The following is a 21,653-nucleotide window of genomic DNA, read 5'->3' on the forward strand; positions in this document are numbered from 1 at the left end:
TTTCAACGACTAAAATCGGTAATCGACCGGTAATCGACGAGTAATCCCCGGCAGAAATTTAATGGGAACGTTAGTTACCCAACAAATCAATCTCGAGTAAAGCAACGTCGAAACAACGACGGAACAAACTGATAAAGACTCCAGACTCTTTAAGTATAACTAACTACAAGTAGAGGATATAAACCTAGAATTCAAATCGTGTTAGAGACCATGATTCAATTAATAGGTGTTGCTAAATGTTTAGTTAGGGAAGCAAATAAGTCGAATTTCAAGTTTTTTATTGATTTTCAGTAGCAACTAGATATTAAAGCTAAAAAAGTATTAAGTGCTGATTTTGACCAACAAAGATGGCCACCAGTCAGCCATTCCTGATAATGAAAGCGCTACTTTTTGCCCTGCAGATGTGTCTAGGGTAGATACATGTACAAATTGAACATCGAGACAATCCGTCGAAGCGTCTTTAAAATAATTTCATGGATGACAGTTCTTTAATTACACCGATTAATGTAAAAACGATAAACAAAAACAGTCTTTTAGGGAATGAATAAGTAAATATGATCAAAGAAAAACAATCGTCATCAGCACATCGCGTAGTCATATCCGATTGATGAAACATGATATATTTGCGATGTCACGCATGACTGCTTTGTCATAAATCCGTAGACCAACGACTAAGTGACTGCTCAACCACAAGATCATGAATGCCACCAATCCATCATCGACGCGAGCAATCGATAGCATCGCCACGAACGCACGTATCCCCGAGATGGGAAAAAAAACGCACGTATCCCCGGCGGAAAAAAACGTGCAGCCACCAAAGATGAAAACAAATCCGGCCGTTGGCTTTTTTTAGGTGTGAGGTCAATATACAAAAAACCTGGTACCTGCACCGGTTCTAGACCGCATTCTGCGAGTCTGGGGGCTAGGATTTAATGAATAACTCGCGGTGAGGAATTAATGATTATATCTCAAGGCTGCGATTTAAAAACCAGTAAACGAGAAAATGGACGAGCACGCAAGAATGGCTTGAAGAAAAGTTAGGCTCGATGAAGGCGTTCAAATCGGTGCAATCAATGATTGCCCTGACATATACCTCAGAATTCAATGACTGACATCTTCAGTAGAGCAGGTTGGTGCAGTTTTGTGTGGCAATATTGCATAAATAACTACGCATCCAGGGGTTATTATAGGTGTATGAGGTAGTTGTCATGTTTAGGAAAATACAGGTGGCACAGCCCACCCACCCTGGAAATAAACCAGTTGTCAAAGATGTTCTTCATAAGGACCCAAAAGCATACTGAATTGACAAGCCAAACTTTTTGAATGCGATGGGGCAATTATTCCATCGTTCACTCACTATAAATACTGTGGTAGATACATGACCCAAACCATGAATGTATGCTAAATTCAACAGAACAACATGGCCGAACCTTGCGCCTAATGAATCTCAGCTAGAGGCCACAAATCTATCACCATCTCCGCTTCCTCAAACTAACCGGCCATATCAATTTCTCCATCGGTTTCCACAGAATATAACAAACTACTCAATCCAAGAGAAGCCGAAGGAAGGAACCGAATACATCGATGCATTATTCACGAAATAAACCACGCGTTCAGTCGCCGCCCGGGATGAAGATGATGATGTTGACAACGACGTTCAATACAAACGTTTGCGTTGTAAGAACCGAGAACTCTATCTGTAAATACAGTCAATATTCATCCAATACATTCAATACAATGAGAAATAAACAGTATCCGTGCTGATATAAATATTGCATTATTTGGTTATCGATGCTCCAACCGTCGTAGGTAAACACGAAGCAAGTGAACCGAGATGAGAACTATCATGCGTAATGGTTAGGTGCGAGATATTATTAGGTACGTATGTCTTTAGTTCTTTCTCCTGCTCGTCGTCGACTACTTCGAGAGTCATTCATTCGGCGCGATTACTCGAAACCTTCACAACCTCATTTCCTCCGCTTGCTTTCATCGTGTAGTTTTATCAGATTGTTGAATATCACGTTGTTCACACTCGCAGAAATATCCATGAACTTACCGACGTCTACGTGATTTCTTCGTTTAATCGTCTGACCAGTCTCTTCGTCATCCTCATGAAACAGCTAGCTCCATAAGAGGTGGGCTGTGATCATATGAGCATAGAATTTTGTCCCTGGCCAAATTTGTGGCCACGCTGGTGCCAAAACCGGGTCCGCACCTGTTTGACATGAGCCAAATTTAACCATGGGACCAGGCCCGTGCCAAATTGTTTAGACGGGTAAGCTAGTCATGTGAATGCTAGTTGGTTCTGGAAGTGATTCACCTCACTTTACAACAGCATCATTTTGATAACATTTAAGTAACTTAAGCTGTACATACGTGCTCTCAAAATATGACTCAGGTTTGGTTCTGGCCTGTTTGACCAGGGACGAAACGTCTGCGTGCGATTGCAGCTTATGTCTAGATAGTTTCTTGGTTCGAATTCTTAAACAGTTTCTTGGTTCTGATGAACCAGTAGTATATATTAGTCTAGCCGCATACAGTGAGGAGCTATAGCTCCGTGAAGCGTGACAATCCGAGAATTGCAAAAAATAGGAGTTGAGGATGGAAGGGAAGAGAGTGGTAAATGTGACAGCGATAAGCTCAGTACACCCAACTACAATCCCCATCTTCGCCTAAATGTATAGAGTTCCATGGGGAATGCAACAATAAACCAGCAGACACCTGCCGCAACATCTAATGGTATTTGATGCTGATACGACAATAATTCCGTCGACGAATTCTCCGAGGCCGTTCCCGTTGCGAGCGTCGGGAAACACGCGCCGAAAAAAGTAATCTCACAAAGAGATTACCGAATATCAGATAAACGGATTATCCCGATCCGAAAACACGAACGAAACTCGAATATCTTTACGCCCCCAGTGAGACGGTATAAAGCAAGCGATCAATCGAAAACTAATACGAACTATTGTTTTAAACACACGCGGATACCCGCTATTGGGTACGGATAAAATCTCGCGCGCGGCATAACGCTGTGGTGCGCCAGAAATCTCAAGTTACCGCTTGCGCCGCAACCACTTCGTAAATACTATACCCGCTTAATTCTTTTTTACGAGCAGTTGCTTCACGGATAAGCTCTAACACCGGGTCTTAACAGATTTACGTTGTTTACATGTTTGAAGTACTGGCTGTTTTTCTAAACAGCTCGATGTACTACATGTGTACTAAATCATGTTGAATTTAAGAGTTTTCTTAGCACATTTAGTTTAAGTAATTACAAGCCATAGGCCACAACGGTTCATGGGCACAAACTCTAACGCTGCAATTGCCAAGCATTAGTTCCTATTGCATTTTGGATATGTTGCATCTAGGACCAAGAGCTAAATTTTGTAAGGACAACTTTTTTGACCCCGTTCCTCAGTTACGAGGTCATTTTCAAGGTCATGTCGCCGAGATACAGATTTTTTAGTGTCTAGTTCTGCCGCTAGGTGGCGCACTGGGACCACTCTTTACACTGAATTACTAGACCCCCATACTAACATTGTTCTGGTACCCAAGTTTCATCAAGATTGACACACTATTAACAAAGCTAAGTAGCTGAAACAGACACACACATATAGACGGACAGTACGAGAATAAGGGTCTCACGGAAGCCCGCGAAACAATATGAATCTATGAATTTGGATGCTTACCCGAATGCGTCTCATGGCGGCCACAATTTCAACTCTACTGCTCGGTCTTGGTACATCCAACGTTCCGATATACTGCAAGAAAAAACGAAACAAACATATATCACTGAAGTCATATAGCAAAAAGAGGAGGCCCTGAAACTGATTTTTGATTGCAGAAATTGATATATTAAACATTGAAAAATATGTCTGATAAAAATGAGGATCAAAATCAGAGATGATAGGGAAATTCCAGTTTTAACTGCTTTGGGCAGTGGGCCTCCACTCGAGCACAGCGTCCTGGTTGCCCACTGTCCTTTCCCCTTTTAACCAAACATCCACTGCTGTATGAATGAAATTGTATGAAATCTATTGTAAAAAGGAGATAAAGAAATACTATCATCATTATTATGAGTTCACTGATACTGCCATGTCCGCCATTAATCAACCTTTCACTGGGGCCTCTAAAATACAATGGTCCCAGTGGACACGCAGTTCACAGGTGTCCGCTTCGACTCGATTTCGGCGATTCGGTTATCAATTCCGATTCACCGCGATTCATAGAGATCGTTCCATCAAATATCGAAGAGCTTCGAGATATAGCTTTCCTGACAGTTAATTGAAAAGCATCAAACCATCGTGCGCTTGTGTAAATATCCATTATTTTCTATGGTACTTGACGCTTAATTCACTTTCGCGGTTCTTCATGTCTGCGCATAAATAATGAACGTGGATCGCGATGTTCTCCCCCCCCCCCAAAAAAAAATTGACCATGGCCGAAGGAAAATGGTGGTTGTCTAGTTTACAAAGTGCTAAGTCGCTCTGATAACCGGCAGTGTTCGCAGTTCTGATGATGCAAGCTATCAAAGATGACAGTGTAAACATGAAGAGCTCGGGCATACCCTACGGTTTGTAGCAGAGATAAGGAAAGCATATTTACCAGGCAATTCACAGGTTTCACGCTTAACACTGTTTACAAATAGCCCGGTAACAAATAATTTTCATACTTCGGTAAATTCTGAGAGGAGAGAGAGAGAGATGAGAGCAGAAATCAGGGTGCAAGAATAAGAAGATTTCGTAGGACTTCACGATCTCATTTTCCATAACTTTTCCATATAATATCCAGAAACGTTTTCTCCATGCCCTAATTTACACAGCACCAACCTAGAACAAGCAATGTAAGCCCATTCAAAGTAAAATATGTGCCGATTGTCAGTCCCATCAACAAAGTGTTTCCATAAAAGTGTTTCACAAAGTGTTTTGTTATCAGATATGTTCGTAGTAAGACATCTAGGTGTAATAGCCTAAAATTCGAAAAAAGAAGGACATTTTATTTCAGGATCATTTTCTTGCTTTCCGTACCTTTACCATTTGAGGAATTATAACAACATTTCCATTGATTTTCCAGGGCCTGGGAAAAAGCAGTTTTACCCATTTTCCAAAACCTTCCAAATCCCATAAGAACATATAAGGTATATGAATGAATCAGCATCTTTTTCTAGACGAAGAAGACTAACTGGTATAAATTTCATCTATTACAGCAGATGAAAGGATCAAATCGCGAGAGACACGCTATTTTCAACGAATCGACTCAATTGGTCGTCGCCACGCGAAGAAACGCGTCTAATTTTCGAAAAAATTTTTTCTCCCCTATTTCGAAGCGATATTTCAACGAATTGCTGTCGCTGTCAGACGACGCTTTAACTGCGTATTGAAATGATCTATCGGTTTGATTACGAGACGATTTGATCGCTCCGTAGGGTACGCGACTAGGAAATTCCCCGCGCAAAAATGCACTCCGCGCGCTATACGGCTTGAATACTAAATAAAGCAATCAGTACGGCGTTTGTCTCGAGCGGGCACCAGTGAGTACTCCGCCAGTTCTAGTTCGTATACAATATCGAAATCAATGTCTGTAGTCATATCTCATATGATGAACTGATAGTCCTCGGGAGAATCTGTTCTCATCTACCCGTTACTGTATTTATAAAGGAAAGGACATCGTAGCCGCGATTGCATGGAGATGATTTGGCCAGGGCCGAATTGGCACGGAGATCAGTCCTGAGACAAACTTGGCCCGTAAGAGTCAAACTTGGCCCGTTCACACATAAACTACTCGATGCTAAACAACGCAAGTCATTTCCGGAACCGTGCTAGAATTTGGCTTGAGCCTGGCCGGGCTAGGGTCCATTTGGCCCCTGTGCGAATAGTTGTTTCGGGCCTGATTTGGCACAGGAAAAATTGCTCCTGCAATCGCGGCTCATATCTCTCATGAGCTCGATGCTGATTACAATTTCTTAAGAAATCGTCATTTAGCTCTATCTAGATGTTGCCGCTGCTACGCACGACGGTCTGTCTTAGATGTCGTAGCTACCGTTTTACGGCATCTGGCTAATTTTCTGTTTTCCTTTCCACGTATCAGGCAATCCTACGAACGTCTTGAATAATTGAAACGATGTTCAAAACTCGGAAGAAAGTTACGCAGACAACTTGACATTTTCAGCTCACGAGTGGACGAAATTGTTATATTGTTACGACGATTACATGAAATATTTCCACTCCATCCCCGATGACATATAACCGTCATTACACATTTAAGCATTTTTAGCCCGTACCAAATTTGGCCCGGCAAAACTGTTCACACGGGTGCCAAATGGGCCCAAGCCTGTGTGGCTACAACGTCGGACCAGACCCGAGCCGAATTTTAGCTTGGGACAAATGATTGCGTTTAAAAAACTACAACTGGTACCAACGTTGTTTAATAAAAGCATTGTTAAGTATCGAGTGAGCGATTTACGTGTGAGCGCGCTCTCTAATTAAGCACAGGCCAAATATGATCAAGCCTGATCCGCGCCAATTTGGCCCGGGCCAAATCATCCCCACGTAATCGCGGCTATAAACAGTAACAACATAACGGCCTCAGTTTAATAGGAAATAAATCGGGATTCGGTATTTTTCGAAGACGCGCGATTAATGGCATTCGTTCCGAACGAGCTCGTCGAAAACATTCGCCGACTTTAATAACGGCGCAACATCGTTCTCTACGATAACATAAATCTCATCCAGTACGTCGTCAATGATTACCACGACGTTCATCCCCGACGACGCAACACGAAAACATTCGTCACCCGCAAAACAAGCGTTTCATCGCAGCGAATATTCGTCAAACATTTAGGCGCCTCTCTCTCTCTCTCTCTCTCTTGCAGTTCTAACAGAGATAAATCTCGTGATAAATCGACGTAGTTGTTGAGCGGTAGAGGAGCGCCGAGCTCTACGTCGAATCGGTAATTTCGAAGCGCGGCGGTCGTGTTCGAATATTGCGTAACAGCATCTGCAGAGTCATTTTTCACTTTATTACCGACGAATAAATGAAACGTTTGCGCTTTTGTTTGCGTCCGTGAAACTCGATAAAAACCACCGCGCTAACTCGTTTTCCCTTGATGGATTCATGTAAGGAAACATGGAAACGTAGTATAACGGATCAAACATGTTTGATATCGCAAAAGCCATGTTTCTCATTTATCATTTCTCGTTAGTGCAAACGGCATAGGGAAATGCGCAGAAACATGTTTCTGTTTCCTGTTTCCTTGCTTCCCTGCACTGGGCTTCAAAAACAACATGCAACGACAGTGTTAAATCATGGACTCTAAAACGAAAGTCCACGGTTAAATGCACTATTAAAAAGAAACACTTTGGCATGGCGCCTCTGGTAATTTCCACGCGGTTGCGTATGTTAGAGGTGCAACAGCATTGATGCTAGCTAGACGGAGAGAGTAATCGGATTTGACAAGCCACTAATTAACTTATAAGACATTTACGGTTTATTACACGTAACACGCTCGCAAGCGGTAATAGTCCCTCATGTTCAGCCATGTCACGACAAGACGTACTTATTCCGTGTTTAACATCATTCACCGGTTAAATCAGGCTACGAACCAGACGGCTTCGAGCGGTTTGTAATGTCGATCGAAGCTTTATCTGTATAAACACAGGACGCAAAGCGTGGCCTTGTTTTCTTAAAGAAAGCAGGATTAGTTTTAAGGGTGACCACAGGGACACCTGTCTTCCCATCGCAGTCGCACTTTTCGTCATGACAGAGATCGTTAAACCTGCAAAATTTGATGTTCATCCTTTTGGAAATTGTCTCTCAGAAATTGGACGGATTTCTTCAAGAATATCTTAGAATATCTATCCCTGGCGGGACCTCACTACGGCCTTTGACATGGCTGCTTCACCCTAGTAATGCCTTATCTTTATTATGGATCCTGGCCTCCAGACTTCCTAGATCTGCTCCTGGAAAGGTCACTCAAAGACTCAGGTCGCGTAAGATCTGACCCGATCGGATCAGATCTTTCAGCGCGACTGAGTTTTGCTTCAGTTATCTAACCTTACCAGGAAAGTGACCTCATATAGTTCAAGGTGAATATATTACTCATACCTGCTTAGCATTTTTAATTAGCGTAGGTATCCGCCACTAATTACGGCTTCATTATCTAAATTCGGCTTCATTATCTAAATTCGTGGGAAGTATGTTGATATACACGTCAGAAGCAGGAAGCAGTAAACACTGCCCTTGAAACAGCTCGCTTAGCCTTGAAGAACGTACCCGCGTTAACAACCTATACACGAGCTGAAAGTGTCCTAAGAGAGCTAGAAACTACAATCAACATTTACTTACGATACTGAGAACCTCTGCACGCATCTCTAATAGCTGAATAAAATAGCTAAATGTCAAGAGAGCTCTCGAAGTTTTATATCTCGCAATTCGTTCGTCAGTTGCCTATCATAACTGGCTGCCACGGAAAGTTCGCCGCGAAAAAAAACCTCAATCGATTTTTAACGCTTACCGATAACGGAACATCGTCCATCAATATAGCGACTATTTATCCTGACAGAAAATAACGACCAACATCCCAAAGAGATGGTGTTTGTCTAGTTGCCATTCGTGCGCTTATGTATATATTTGTTCGCGCCGAGATAAATGTGGCCATTCGGCAGCAAAAATGCTTTTAACCAGCAATTCATTAATGCTGAATCGACTGATGCCATGAATTTTATGGGTTCGACGATCGACTTCGAAGAAAATAAAGGAAGAATGATTGATACGTGTAACAATTCCAATTGCCATTTGTCGTTTTCAAGGGGTAGAGTTCGTGTAATGACTTCAAATAAGACCACGCTATTTTGGTTGAAAAAGAAAAACGATACGCATTAAGGCTCATTTTCAGAAGTAAATCTTGGCAGTGTTTCAGATCTCAGATGCTAATGTGCGTAATATAGGTATTGTGCTGAAACTAATAGTTAAACTAGCTGATAACCCTTTTAGTGCATCAACACATCAATACATGCGGTGTATAAATTGATGATGACTTTGCTAGTACACCGCATCGTGGTGTATTGATGTAAATAGTAATTATTTTCAATTAATTTCAATCTCTATTACAAGATGGCCGCATCTGTCAAACATAATGAAATATTAGTAACTAAATGATACACCGCACCACAGTGTAGATGCACTATAGTGGTATGTTTGTTATTCAACAGACTAGGGTGGAATCTTTTAAAAACTTAAGACTTTCCTCAAATCCAACATACAGAAAGTGTACTAAAATCAGTACATTTAACCACCCCCAGAAGCGCTCGCCACACTGATACTGGAAAAGCTCTTGCTGATAAATTACTATGTGATCAATGCCTATGTTCACGGTCTAGCACTTGACACCTTAAACCCTGCAGCGGCGGATGTGGCTGTGTTGGTAGATTAAGTGACAGCGGAGACTTTTTTAGGACGAGAACGTGTGATTTTATCTCGAACAACCGGCATGTCCGAGTCTCGTGGTAATAACAACATCGAAGCGTCTAAGCAGATCATGTACAAATGAGCCTTTTAGTCAACACGAGTGCAATCGTTTTTGTCTGCGTGTCCGTCCGTCATCGACGAAACTCACATGTACGACGTCTCTATATCGAAGAAAAATATTGCTAAGACAAGAGATGATTAGCTGGTGCAACCTTTAAGACAAAGGACATTAGCTCGACCAGAACCATGAGCTTATTAAAACCAGGGTTACGAGTATCCTTCAGGCATGTTTCGGTAGATCTCGACCCCAGTCGGGATAACTGTTACCTCTTAGCTGATAGACGAGCAGCACTTGTGCACTGAAAAATGAGATAAGAGTGATCTACCAGCTAAAAACAACTTAGATCTAACCAGTTGAACATATTCTACTTAAACCCGCGAGGGTACTGTCAACACCGGTAACTAGACCATCAGCTATACTGCGCTTCACGAATTGGGTTTGCATTTCCAGCCGAAGGAGAGTCAAGTTCTTTATCCACTTCCGCATAATGCGATGAAATGGCCAGACATCGTTATTATGGTCTAGCAGGCAGAGAGGGAAGTTGTCTATGGATTCATTCCGAGAAGCAATAGAAGGAGTGATGCAATTTTTCTTTATCGGAGAAAATCGCTGACAATATCTAGAATTGGGAGAATTTCTCACATATTACCGGCTGCTAGTAAACAACAGGTTTACAGGATACAGGAAACAGAAACATGTTTCCGAGTGTTGCTCGGCGTCGTTTACGTCTACGAGAACCGAGAAACATTGTTTTAGGAAACAATTATGTATCCGAGATGAAATATGTTTGATTCAGCGTTTCCTTGCCTTGTATGCGCCGGGCACTACACAAAACAGTTGTACTACCGCGTGGTGTGAAATGTACAAGCATTAAGTTTACTATTCCTGATACCTTTTCACACCATTCCGCGGAATGTATACACCATATACAATACCTTCATTAGAAAATATAACAGCGAACCCATGATATAATGGTACGGACCGATGCTTCGTCACATTCATTGATGCGATGAATTGTATTCCAGTCACTTGCTGCGGACACGAGACCCATCAACTGAGTAAATAGATTACTGACCAATCTCTCCGGTCTATCTCCATCTCAGACGGATTCGTAATACATCGGCACCTGCGATAGCTAAACCTCGCGCCGGCAAGTACCTAATGCAACGGCGTTCACCCATTTTTTTCATCGATAATTTTTTCCGTAATCAAGTTATTCGCCCGTAAATAGAGAATGAGTTGCTTGCCTCGAGGGGGGGGAGAATATGCAACACTTGCGTTGCGCGCTGTAGTGGCGGTAATGATGTCATACGAAGCCAACAATAGCAGAAAACACGAGCGCGAAAAGAAGATTATTCCGAGAATTGTTTAGTTTAAGAACGTAAGCAAAACAGCGACGGAAACGTTCGGTTTTTTTTTGTAAAGGGCAACTAAACTACTCGTGCTATACAGTCTATAAGGGTACTAAGGTAACCCTCGGGTAGAATCGTTAGCCAACAGCGTAATGTATGGAATTTGTGAGAAACTGTGACAAATTTCTCATAAATTCGATAAAACTATCCCTGCAGGGTTAAGTGAGTAGGTAGTCTACATTACCCTCCCACATGCTTCAGAACTCTGGGCAATTGATCTCGACTACTTCCAATCTGTGATTGAAGAATTAAGGCGACCCGGTAGCTCTGAATAGTACATTCCTATGTTTCATAAACATAATCAACTTTAAATAAATAAACTAAAAGCCAGAAAATCAAACGTTAAGTTCGTCGCCGTGACAAAACACGCCTATCAACTAAAAACTAAAAAAGCTGCAGAAGTGCGTTATTCATAATTGCCAACAGAGGGCGATATAAACATGCATCGAATAAGAATTGAACGTGTCATCATGCTGCCCTACCAAAGCTGAAGTGATGTGGCGTAGATCTGACTTGAGGACATTCTCATGACCATAGAACTGTGAATAAAAATAATGATCTTCATATATACATCAAATACATAGAAAAATAAGTGATCTGTCTAACTGAATATGAATCAAACAAGAAATGAACCAAATAGCGCTATAAAATCTGGACCCAGGTTTGCCACAAATTAGATTGCCGGTTGTACAAAGAGGCAAATTTCACGGAAAAACTTTAAATGGAAAAACCTGCGCTAAATAAATGAGGTTTTTGATTGGCTAATAATGACATCATCTAAGCTGTGCATGTGCCTGCACACTCGGGCTTAGTATGGCAGGGTTTTGAACCTGATGGCATTGAGACTCGCCATGGTACAAAACCCTGCTACACTACACCAGGTGCACAGGTACATGCGCAGGTTTGACTCGCAAAAACTTGCCGCACCAATCAGATTGCTCGTTGTATAGTTGCTGAGGCAAATCTCACGGATATAAAGGGAAAAACTGGATATAAATAGAAAAAAACAGGATATCTGATTGGCTAACAATGACATCATCTAAGCTGCGCACTGGGGCAGGATTTCATACCGTGTCGAGTTTCGATGCCAACAATTTCAAAACAGGGGGAGGATCATTTTCAACTAAACTTTTTTCTATAAGCTCGATATTTACAACTGAACCGTATTTCCTAACTCAAATTCTAACTGTTAACCGCGTAACCGTCTCCATCAAATGACAACGTCGAAGAACGAGAAAAGTATCTCAGGTATATCGCACACAGGAAGAGGTGTATAATCTCCAGCTTACTCAAAGCAAAAAAAAAAAACCAGAGTTATTGTGTGGCTTAAAAGAAAGTTTATGCAGGTAAGAAGCTTTAGATGCAGACACTGCGAACGCTTACAACAACTTATAATAACATCATCTGATGATACAAGAGCTACGGTGATTCCCTACCCCTCCCCCCCCCCCCCGACGAAAAACCCGATGCCTCTGCGGGCTCGAAATATAAGTCGATAAATTTGTTGGGAACAATCGAACTCCGCGTTTGTGAAACATTAATCTCAACTCGATCAACGCTTTAACGAGCGAGAGCCGGGCGTTCGTTCGCGCCAGAGTCGGTTCGCGCGAATCGGTCGGAAAGCTTTGATCCATCTATCAACGCAGTGTTCGTATATCCGCTGGGAAATCAAAGCGGCCCCCCGGTTGCCGTCGGTGATGACGACGAGACGCGTGTATTCAAATTTCAATTGTTGAAATTGAAGTTCGAAACGGAATCGAACGAACTCATAAACCGAGACAGCTGGCAATCGACGGCTACCGGACGGAGACCCTCGACATGGCGACTAACTACGATATGGATTCTACCAGTTACGCATAACCGGATATGGTCTATCATTATAGGACCACTTTTAATCCAACAACTCAGAACATTTTCACCTTCTCAACGCGAATTCTCGGATATAGCATCCATTATTGCTAGTTAGTTAGTCCATTCTAACTTGGTCAGTACCTTCAACGGACCAAATCAATGCAGCGCGCTCACACATGTTTTTAATCAGATGTCATGACTTCGTCCGGCTTGATGCAACAATGCGATAGCTGGGCATGCAAAGCCTCTACTCACACACAGAGAAATAGTCAGTTACAAAATTCATTCCATGTTAGAATGAATCAATTAAGACCGACAAAAAAGGCCGGTCTAGATCCGTTCCACCGGTCATTTTTGTCGGTCTAAATTGGTCCGTCCCAAAATGGGGCATTCTAAATAACAAAGCGTGAATGTGGCACGTGATAAATGGGATCAGTTCTTATTCAAATGAAAAAAATCTTTCCACAAATACAAAGACGAATGAGACGACGAGAAAAAAGTCGTTATCTAAGTATCGTTCGGCAAACAGTTTTCCATTCTCAACGTTGAACATTCAGCATCATTCATAATTCATTTGCATTTTACACCGAACTCCTCTTATCAGATGCTTCATTATAGCTTATATCCAATACGCAATTATAGCGTATGTATTCAGTTCGGCAGACGCCATTCGGACGTTTATATAATAAAAACTGACAAGCCGAAAATGGATGACAACGGACTTCATCTATCCGCGTCCCGCAGACGTAGCTGTCGAATCGATCATGTTTTTTTTTTTTCGTTTTCGATATCGCTCGGACGCGAATAAATCGGCCGTTTTAAACGATAGCCGCGTGCGCTACGACGCCGGCTCCATTAACCGCGTCGCGATCGGACGCGAACGATCACGGCGATAGCCGGTCACAATGTAACCAATTAGCGAGGATTGAAGTCGATAGATGGACGGATAGATTCAGCCCGGTCGCTGCTGCTGCTGCTGCTGCGTAATAGAAGATAAAGCGTCGTATGCTCAAATCGCTATTATTGCGTAGTATGGCGAGAATCACACGCGTAAATCAAATGCAACGACCGCCCCATCAAACGCGATTAATCCAGAAATCAACTCAGTCGGATTCTTGTCTATTAATACCTGGTCACTTTCGTCAGCGGTCTAAGGCCGCAATCTTACTAGCGTTTAACAGTAAACTGCCACACGATAAATGAATTGAAAGCTAAAATTTTTTTTTTATATTAAAATTATTTCGGGTAAAATGACTCGCCAAATAAGCGACTTGCCATACTAAAATGACGTGCCATGAATTTCGCCCATGTCAGATTAGGCCACGCCTGTTTTATCCGGGCCAAATTTGCCCTGATCGAAAATATCGGACGAAGACCGAGCCAAATTTTAGCATGGGGCATTTGAATTGCAACTGGTTCCGGAAGTGTCTCACTTTGTGCTTTGTTTAAGCATTGTCTAGTATCGAGTGAGTGCGCTCTCTTATCAGGCGCCGACCAAATTTGACTCAGTTCTGATCTGGCCCGATTTGACCTGGGCCTAATCATCTCGGCGCGATCGCGGATTAACGGGAAGTGCCCATCCTCTTTACGTAGAGCGAGACTCGACTTTTTAAGAATACAGATTAGTTCGGATAAGTCATCGCGATTTTTTAGTCTCAATTTGCGCGTCGTTCGTTAAGTCGCCCACGTCGTCATGATCATCGTCGCGACTTCGTCTTAGAATAATCGCCAGGCTCGTCACGATGATGTTAATCGGATTAAGTAGAATTCTAGTGAAAACATAATCGCGTGCAGGATAAACATAATCGCGTGCAGGATAAACATGTCGCTATTGTTGGCTCGATAAACATGTACATATGACGACGACGAAACCACCGGTAAACGTCAATACACGCGCGTGGTGACAGAAGCCGAACGAGTCGACTCATATAAACTGAAATTTACGAAAATGATCAACTCTCACCTTTTGTTTGCTCGCGTGATAGCAGCCTTGCTTGGCCCGCACAGAAAGCTACTTTTCTCCCTCTTTTTATAATTGTGCTTGTTTAAAAATTATGAATTTTAATGTTAGTTTTTCTCTCTTAATCTCTGTACATAGCCGGTCATGTTTTCCGTGAATTAGATTTGAACTTGAACGTGAGTGTCTACTTTGCGTCTTCGGACCACGGACCGCCACAGACCACCGCGGGGAAACGCCGTCGACAGACGGACTAATGAATATGAATTGATCGCCCCGATAAACGATCGCTGCAAGATTGCGATTCTTTTCCGCGAGATAATGGCCGAGATTAGTCAGTGGTCAGAAACCCTGTAGACGGGATTGAACGAGGATTTATGCCCGTACAGTTTAGCGGATACGTAATTACCCGATGCCAATCAATGTTACGAAGAAAACTATTTTTCGTTCCATGCAATAAAACTTGTCCGTTTTTGTTCTTGATAAACTGCGGGCGCTGGTCTGAAACTGCCAACGCAAATCGAGGCGAATTCAAATATGTGAAGGGTTATCTGTGAACTAAAACCTTCTGATGGCATTTTTTAAAATCAGCCTCGGCTTCATCGCTGACCATTTCAGCCGTGGTTAGATGAATCGCGATCATAAGCCAACAATTTAGCTCCGGTCAACTGGCCATGACCCGACTCAAGTTAAACTTTGCCCGTGCCTAATTAAGGAGCAAGTTCACACATTAATCACTTAAAAATTAAACATATTTGATCATAATGATGCTGTGGCAAGTGAGGTTGAGTCACTTCCAGAACCATGGAATAATTCAACCTCTGTGCTAAAATTTGGCACAGGCCTTGTCCGTATTAGCATGTTGGGCCAAATCTATCAAACAGGCACAGACCCATTTGGCACCGGTGTGAACCGTTGGCCCGGTTCAAAACGCTCGTGTCTATAATCTGTAACAACGAGATGCTTACATCAAAGCATCCGAGAGAACTTTGGCCTCTTGAAAAATCTAATTTAGGTTCGATAATTAACGTAATAAAGCATCGCCGCCGAGCGGAGTTTCATCATCGGCAACCTGCTCGTCAATCGGCAAACAAACGACAAACGTTTAATTGGCAACCTTCGTCGTCGTCGTCGTCTCTCGTCAAAGACGAGGCAGGAAAAAGACCGCCGGATAATTAATCAAATGAATACCGCGAGACGCAGCGGCAAAACCGGTACCCGTTGTCGTCGATATAAACGAAAAGAGATCAAACGCGCGTCTGCCCGAAAATACGCGGCGATTTCGCCGGATTTTCAGAAACATTCGGGCGGTTTACTGCCTGATTGATTGCGATCGCGACGACCTCTTGATACGTCATCTCTCGCGTTTTCTCGCTGCTATCGTCGACGGGCGAACGGAAATTTAATTAACAACAAAGAGAACTGGATTACACATGAGACACGTGTGTGACGTGTTGCATTAGAAACTTGTAGCGTTGGGAAAAAGTTTTAGAAAAAATGATGGTACACAAAGGTAGAAAACGTTAAAAACAAAGCACGGGTGACTTAATGGTTCTCGGGCTCAGACTCGAACTCCGAAATGACCGTGCATTTTCGGATATGTTGTATTTAGGGCCAATAGCTGAATTTTGTAAAGACAACTTTTTGAATTTCGACCCCGTCCAGTTATGAGGTCATGTCGCTGAAAACCAGGGCCCGGTTTTATAGACTGGTATTGCCTTTACACTGGGTGATGACTAAATTGAAAATGAATTAGTTAAAAATGAAAAGTTAGCCCCCGGGTTTAAGTTAATACCAGTCTGTGAATCTGGCCCCAGCTTTTAGCGCCTAGTTCTGCCGCTAGGTGGCGCACTGGGCCCATTCTTTGCACTGCACATCTAAACCCCCATACTTACATTGTACTGATACCCAATGTTCATCAGGATCGACCCACTATTACCTAAGCAAAAGAGTTGTAAGACATGACACATAAAGAGAACAAGAATCACAGGAGCCCAGGAACCAAAAAAAAAAAAAACGTAATCCCAATTTATGGGTAAAAATCGAAGACTCATTATTCACAAGAGATATTTTTTGCAAAAGGTAATCGAGTATTCGTCTATATTTACACACCGGCCATTTCAGCTTATCGATCTTTGTGATTAGTAGCTATTAGTGGTAAATGACAGACTATTTTTTGTAATGATCGCAAGCGACATATGGCATCTCCCATAAGCCGCTTTCAAGCTGTCGCTAGTTAGTCCGGTCTCATTTTGGTCGTGCAGCTAGAATGGACCAATCCAGAACAGACCAAATCCATGCTGTCCACTCGCTAAGTTATCACTAGTCCTCTGCAACATAAAGCTGATCCAAAGGCCTTTCAGGGTGTCTACACCGCAGTGCGATGTATAAGTCGGTGATGGACTTTCCTACTACACTGCATTACAGTGTATAGAGTGTATAGTAATTAGTTATACTATTAATAGTAATTAGTAATCAGTTTTCATCTCTAATAAAAGATAGCAGCACCCTTTCAAATAGTAAATCATTAGTAACTAACAAGACACCGCACTGCGGTGTAGATGCAATATATACTGCATTCAATATTTTCCAAATTATCCCCAGCACTGTAGGGTATAAATTGGTTAAAACTGAAAGAAAGGGTTTTAGAGCAAAGTTTCTATTCACTAACATTAACAACAGACCTGGATTGGCGTTCCTGGTCAATGCAAATTGGTCCGTTCTTTTTAGAACAGACTTTTCGCTAGTACGAACCACTGGTCCGACGTATTTTGTAACGGCCAAAATCTAGAACGTCCCGAATAACAACGTAGCGCGAAGACGACTTCAAAAACATAGCTATTCTGTCGTATCAGCATGCAGCTATAAACAAGCATTGTACACACAGTATGAATAATTGCGTCGTCGGCTGCCGGTTTTTCCCTCGCTCCCCGATAACGGATTCTCGCTGCGCCGAATTAATCCGTTTTATGGCGACTTCGTTTTCTACGAGACATCCGCTGATAAAATGAGCCGCCGCCAGTGGCAGCATCCCCCGCGGGAGTCGCTTATTAAAAGGGCTTTAAACATCAAATATAAACATATGACGTAATATCATTTGAGTATGTATTTATATATATACATACACAAGTAAGGTAAGCAGCTTATCGCGGCACTGTACTGGATGCATATCAGAGTATAAGCGCACCTCTTCATAAGGATTACCGCGTAGCCGCTTTAAGCGCTTGATGTCTTATTAAGGAGGGCTACTTGTCAACTGGGATACAAATTAGCCATCTCGCCGCTAAAGACGCATCCTCCCGGGCAGGGATTCGACCCTGATGGCATATTAGCGGCACTAGAGCGGGTACGCAGGTTTGCCATGAGATTGCCCGCTGAGGCAAATTTCCTGGATACACAATACTGGATAAAACCCAGGCTAAAATAAAACTGGATTTCAGATTGGCTAATGATGAGGTCATCAGAATGCGTGTACATGCGCTGCCGGTCTAGTGTGGCACGGTTTTGTATGGTGGCAATCTCGATGCTATCAGATTCGAATCTCTGCTGGGGGATGATAAAGACGTAACAATTCAAGAGGCTTCTATAATATACATGACAGGGAAAATCGACTTGTTTCAGCAGACGCCGAAAATCATTTGACGATCAATCGTATTGACGGACAGAGAAATATCACCACCGCCCGCGGGCGCATTTAACCACCGGGCGTCGCGCGCCGCAGTATACCGCCGCGCCGAGTAATATGACCGGCGCGGAAAATGCTCAATCACATTAATCGCGCATCAAATTCATCCGCGCACACAACGTCTGATAGCTTCCGGGCATCGGCCGCCGTCGTTTAGCAGCAATCTCGACAGACGGACGGACGGACAGGCAGGCGATCGTTCGGCAAACATTGCCTCGTTACACAGAACCAATATAGAAACGTATAAAAAAAGCCTCAAACGCCTCAATTACCGACCGATGACTGTTATATCCGCGAGAAATTCATGATGACATCTCCCTCCCTTTAAACGTCTTTAAGATGGCAGGATTTCGCCACTCGACTACTTTTTGCGATGCTATGATTGACTGAGGATCTGTCTCCGGCTGACCGGCGATGGCCTCCGTTAAGACGGGCATTTTTTCGCGAGTGGTCGTATGGAAGACATACGGAAAAAGAGCACGAAAATATTTACTTCGGACCAGAAAATATCAGGCTATCTATTACTAGTTATTCCGTTTTATTTGGACCGGACCGAAACGATGCCTTGCATTGACACGCATTCTTAAATCGGCTGTAATCACTGGTCCAGCTAGACACAACCCTGTCAATCGCAATGATTGACAGACAAAACCAGAAAACTCAATTGAGAGATTATTGAAGCCTTGAAAAAAAATCGCTTACTATCTATATATATATCGATGACATAATGTACATTAAGTACGTTTCTATTGAAACAAAAAAATGGTCCATTCTAATAAAATTCAGAATGGACGAGGTTCTGTTTTTTTCTAGGATGGAATGGACTAATTAGGAACGCATTTCACTAGTGTGAACACTTAGTCCATCCTAAATTGCGATGAACTAAATAAAGAAAGTTTTTAAAAAACGTAATTTCAACGCGGCTTATTTGACGTATCGTCGATTTCAGCTCGAATCCTTGAAATTACGACGTTTTTTTTCCTACGAACGAGAACGTGTTAGCAATTTTCGAGAGACTCGCGACAACTTTAATTAAAGCAGTCAAGAGTCGTCGTCGCGACTAGGAAAATCGTTCGTCGCCGCCTCTTTAAGTAGAATCATTTTCAGCGAGAATTTATTTGCGATAAACTCAACCATCAACGGATCATCATCATCACCATCAAGACAACCGACATCAAAGAGAAGTTTGAAAACTGTGAGCAGAAACACGTATTTAAGACGTATTCAACAAAAGATTGCTTCTTTTCTGCCAACTATTTTCCTTTCCCTAACACATACATTGTTTCTCCCCCCCCCACCCCCCGCTTTATGATGGAATCTAAGGTGCAATCTATCAATCTCGACGAACTTCCCTGACTTTCCCGGATTTCCATCTTTTTAAAAGAAAATCCCCTGACTTCTAAAGAAAAGAAAATTTCCCTGACTTTACCCTGATTTCCAGGTAAGTGGCCTCCCTGTTTGAGGTGTTCTTGGTTCTAAGCCTTGTCTGATTATATATTTTGTGTCATTCTATCACGGTTATTAAAAAGCTATCCATTTCAACTCACTAACTCGAGGACTTTTCAAATTTTTATCATTTTTCTTGTACAAATTCCGCCAAACCTATCTCAATATCTTATTTCAATTCAATAACTGCCCTCTGAAACCTCTACACCATCAGAACACCACAGGGCCGAGAAATCTCGCCACGCAACGTGGCATTTTTAACCTATAGGGAAATTACTGGCGCCTCCTCGCGAGGCAGCAATTAAACGAGTAAGGTACGAATGGCAAAAAAATGCGCAATCGCATCAACGGCCGTATCAAACGTGAGCAAACGAGCAAACGCGATCGATGACGAAGAGCTGGTTATTTGATGAGGTGATTGGTTAACAGCGAGTGGTCTAATCCCCATAACATTTGTGTCAATACCGCGTAGACCAAGCCGATGGCTGCTGAGCCGGACAAATTGACACATCGACCACCGAAGGTTTGTTCACGAGGACACGTGCGCGCGGCGCTGCAGAATTCATAGCCGCGTTCACAGTATATAGCTGTACAGTCGCGTGGTAAGTCCGATGCCATTCAAAGACCCTGACCATGATTTAAGAATTTTAGAAGCCATTCCATGATATATCCGAGGCTTTGAACTCAACCATTCCCATTTCAAAACTTTTCATGACCTACAAGGATCATTTATAGACCTTGCTTTTACATTTTACACTCTAAATTTAGTCCGTTCGAAATTAGAATGGACTTAAGTGTTCACACCCAGCGAAAAGTCCATTCTAAATTGATCCGTTACCAATGGAGTGAATGTAATCTTCACTTACTTTATTATAAGAAATTTTGATCTTATCTTGCATAATTGGTAGGACAAAAAATGTTTTTTGGATATGCCGTAAATGCATCTAACACATCCATGAATTTTCAAATGTGAACCCTGATAATGCATTTCCAAATCAATAAGTCTTTTCAATGAGCAAAAATGCCCTTCGGGGTGCGTCACGAAAGTAGGCCTCCGATCGCCTACTGAAACATTTAACTTTACTGCTTCTTGGTTTCAAGAGGATTGCGCAACTGAAGAACGACGTCCGGATTCTACGACAACAGCAGTTAAACTGTACACGATCCCGTTAATAATTCGATTTCGTCTTTAATTACTCTCGGGTATTAAATCAGAAATTCAGAAGAAGACGATCAACACGTTCAGTTGGCTTCAATAACCGAGAGCATAAGAGGTTTATTGATTTAGAACACAGCCTGTATACACAGTTGTTCAATGGGGCTTCGCATTTATTGCAATAATTTCGAAATGCCGATTAACTGAATTCAATAAATTTGCACGAACTATTAAGCAGAGACATTCAACTTGTAAAATTAATTTCATTTCACCAGCAGTTCAAGACCAAGAATGTTCAATCTCAGAATTCCCTGATTTCCATGAAAAAATTCCCAGATTCCCTGGTTTCCATGCAGGGAATTTGAATTTCTAAATTCCCTGATCTGCAGGAACCCTACATAGGCCTACTGGAGATCAATGTCAAGGTACAAACTAGTTTGCAATTTGAAGCCTTCTATCAGATATGATAAAGAATTTACGAGCAAGACTAGTTCTAATCATGATACCCTCTCAAGATACTATACATAACCATGGACATATAAACTCGTTACCACATCCATGACATATACTTAGGAGGAATTAAAAATTGTATCCCTGGCCTCGATATAGAAACGGGGGAA

The 21,653-nt window shown here is 42.3% G+C and overlaps 1 protein-coding gene across 4 annotated transcripts in view; it reads right to left on the bottom strand.

Moving 5' to 3' along the window:
* LOC141908820 (carboxyl-terminal PDZ ligand of neuronal nitric oxide synthase protein-like) overlaps window positions 1-21,653 on the bottom strand; it is a 55,697-nt gene that overhangs the window by 28,703 nt on the left and 5,341 nt on the right. For 2 of the 4 annotated variants that reach the window (XM_074799036.1, XM_074799034.1), the window contains exons 3-4: window positions 11,421-11,477; window positions 3,690-3,761 (exon numbers count right to left, since the gene is read on the bottom strand). In XM_074799036.1, coding sequence (XP_074655137.1) covers window positions 3,690-3,761; window positions 11,421-11,477 — 129 coding nt within the window. The remainder of the gene's footprint in view (window positions 1-3,689; window positions 3,762-11,420; window positions 11,478-21,653) is intronic. The other 2 variants (XM_074799037.1, XM_074799035.1) reach the window with 1 other exon arrangement.

Source organism: Tubulanus polymorphus, chromosome 7 (genome assembly GCF_964204645.1).
Source record: "Tubulanus polymorphus chromosome 7, tnTubPoly1.2, whole genome shotgun sequence".
In the NCBI taxonomy this organism is placed as follows: domain Eukaryota; kingdom Metazoa; phylum Nemertea; class Palaeonemertea; order Tubulaniformes; family Tubulanidae; genus Tubulanus; species Tubulanus polymorphus.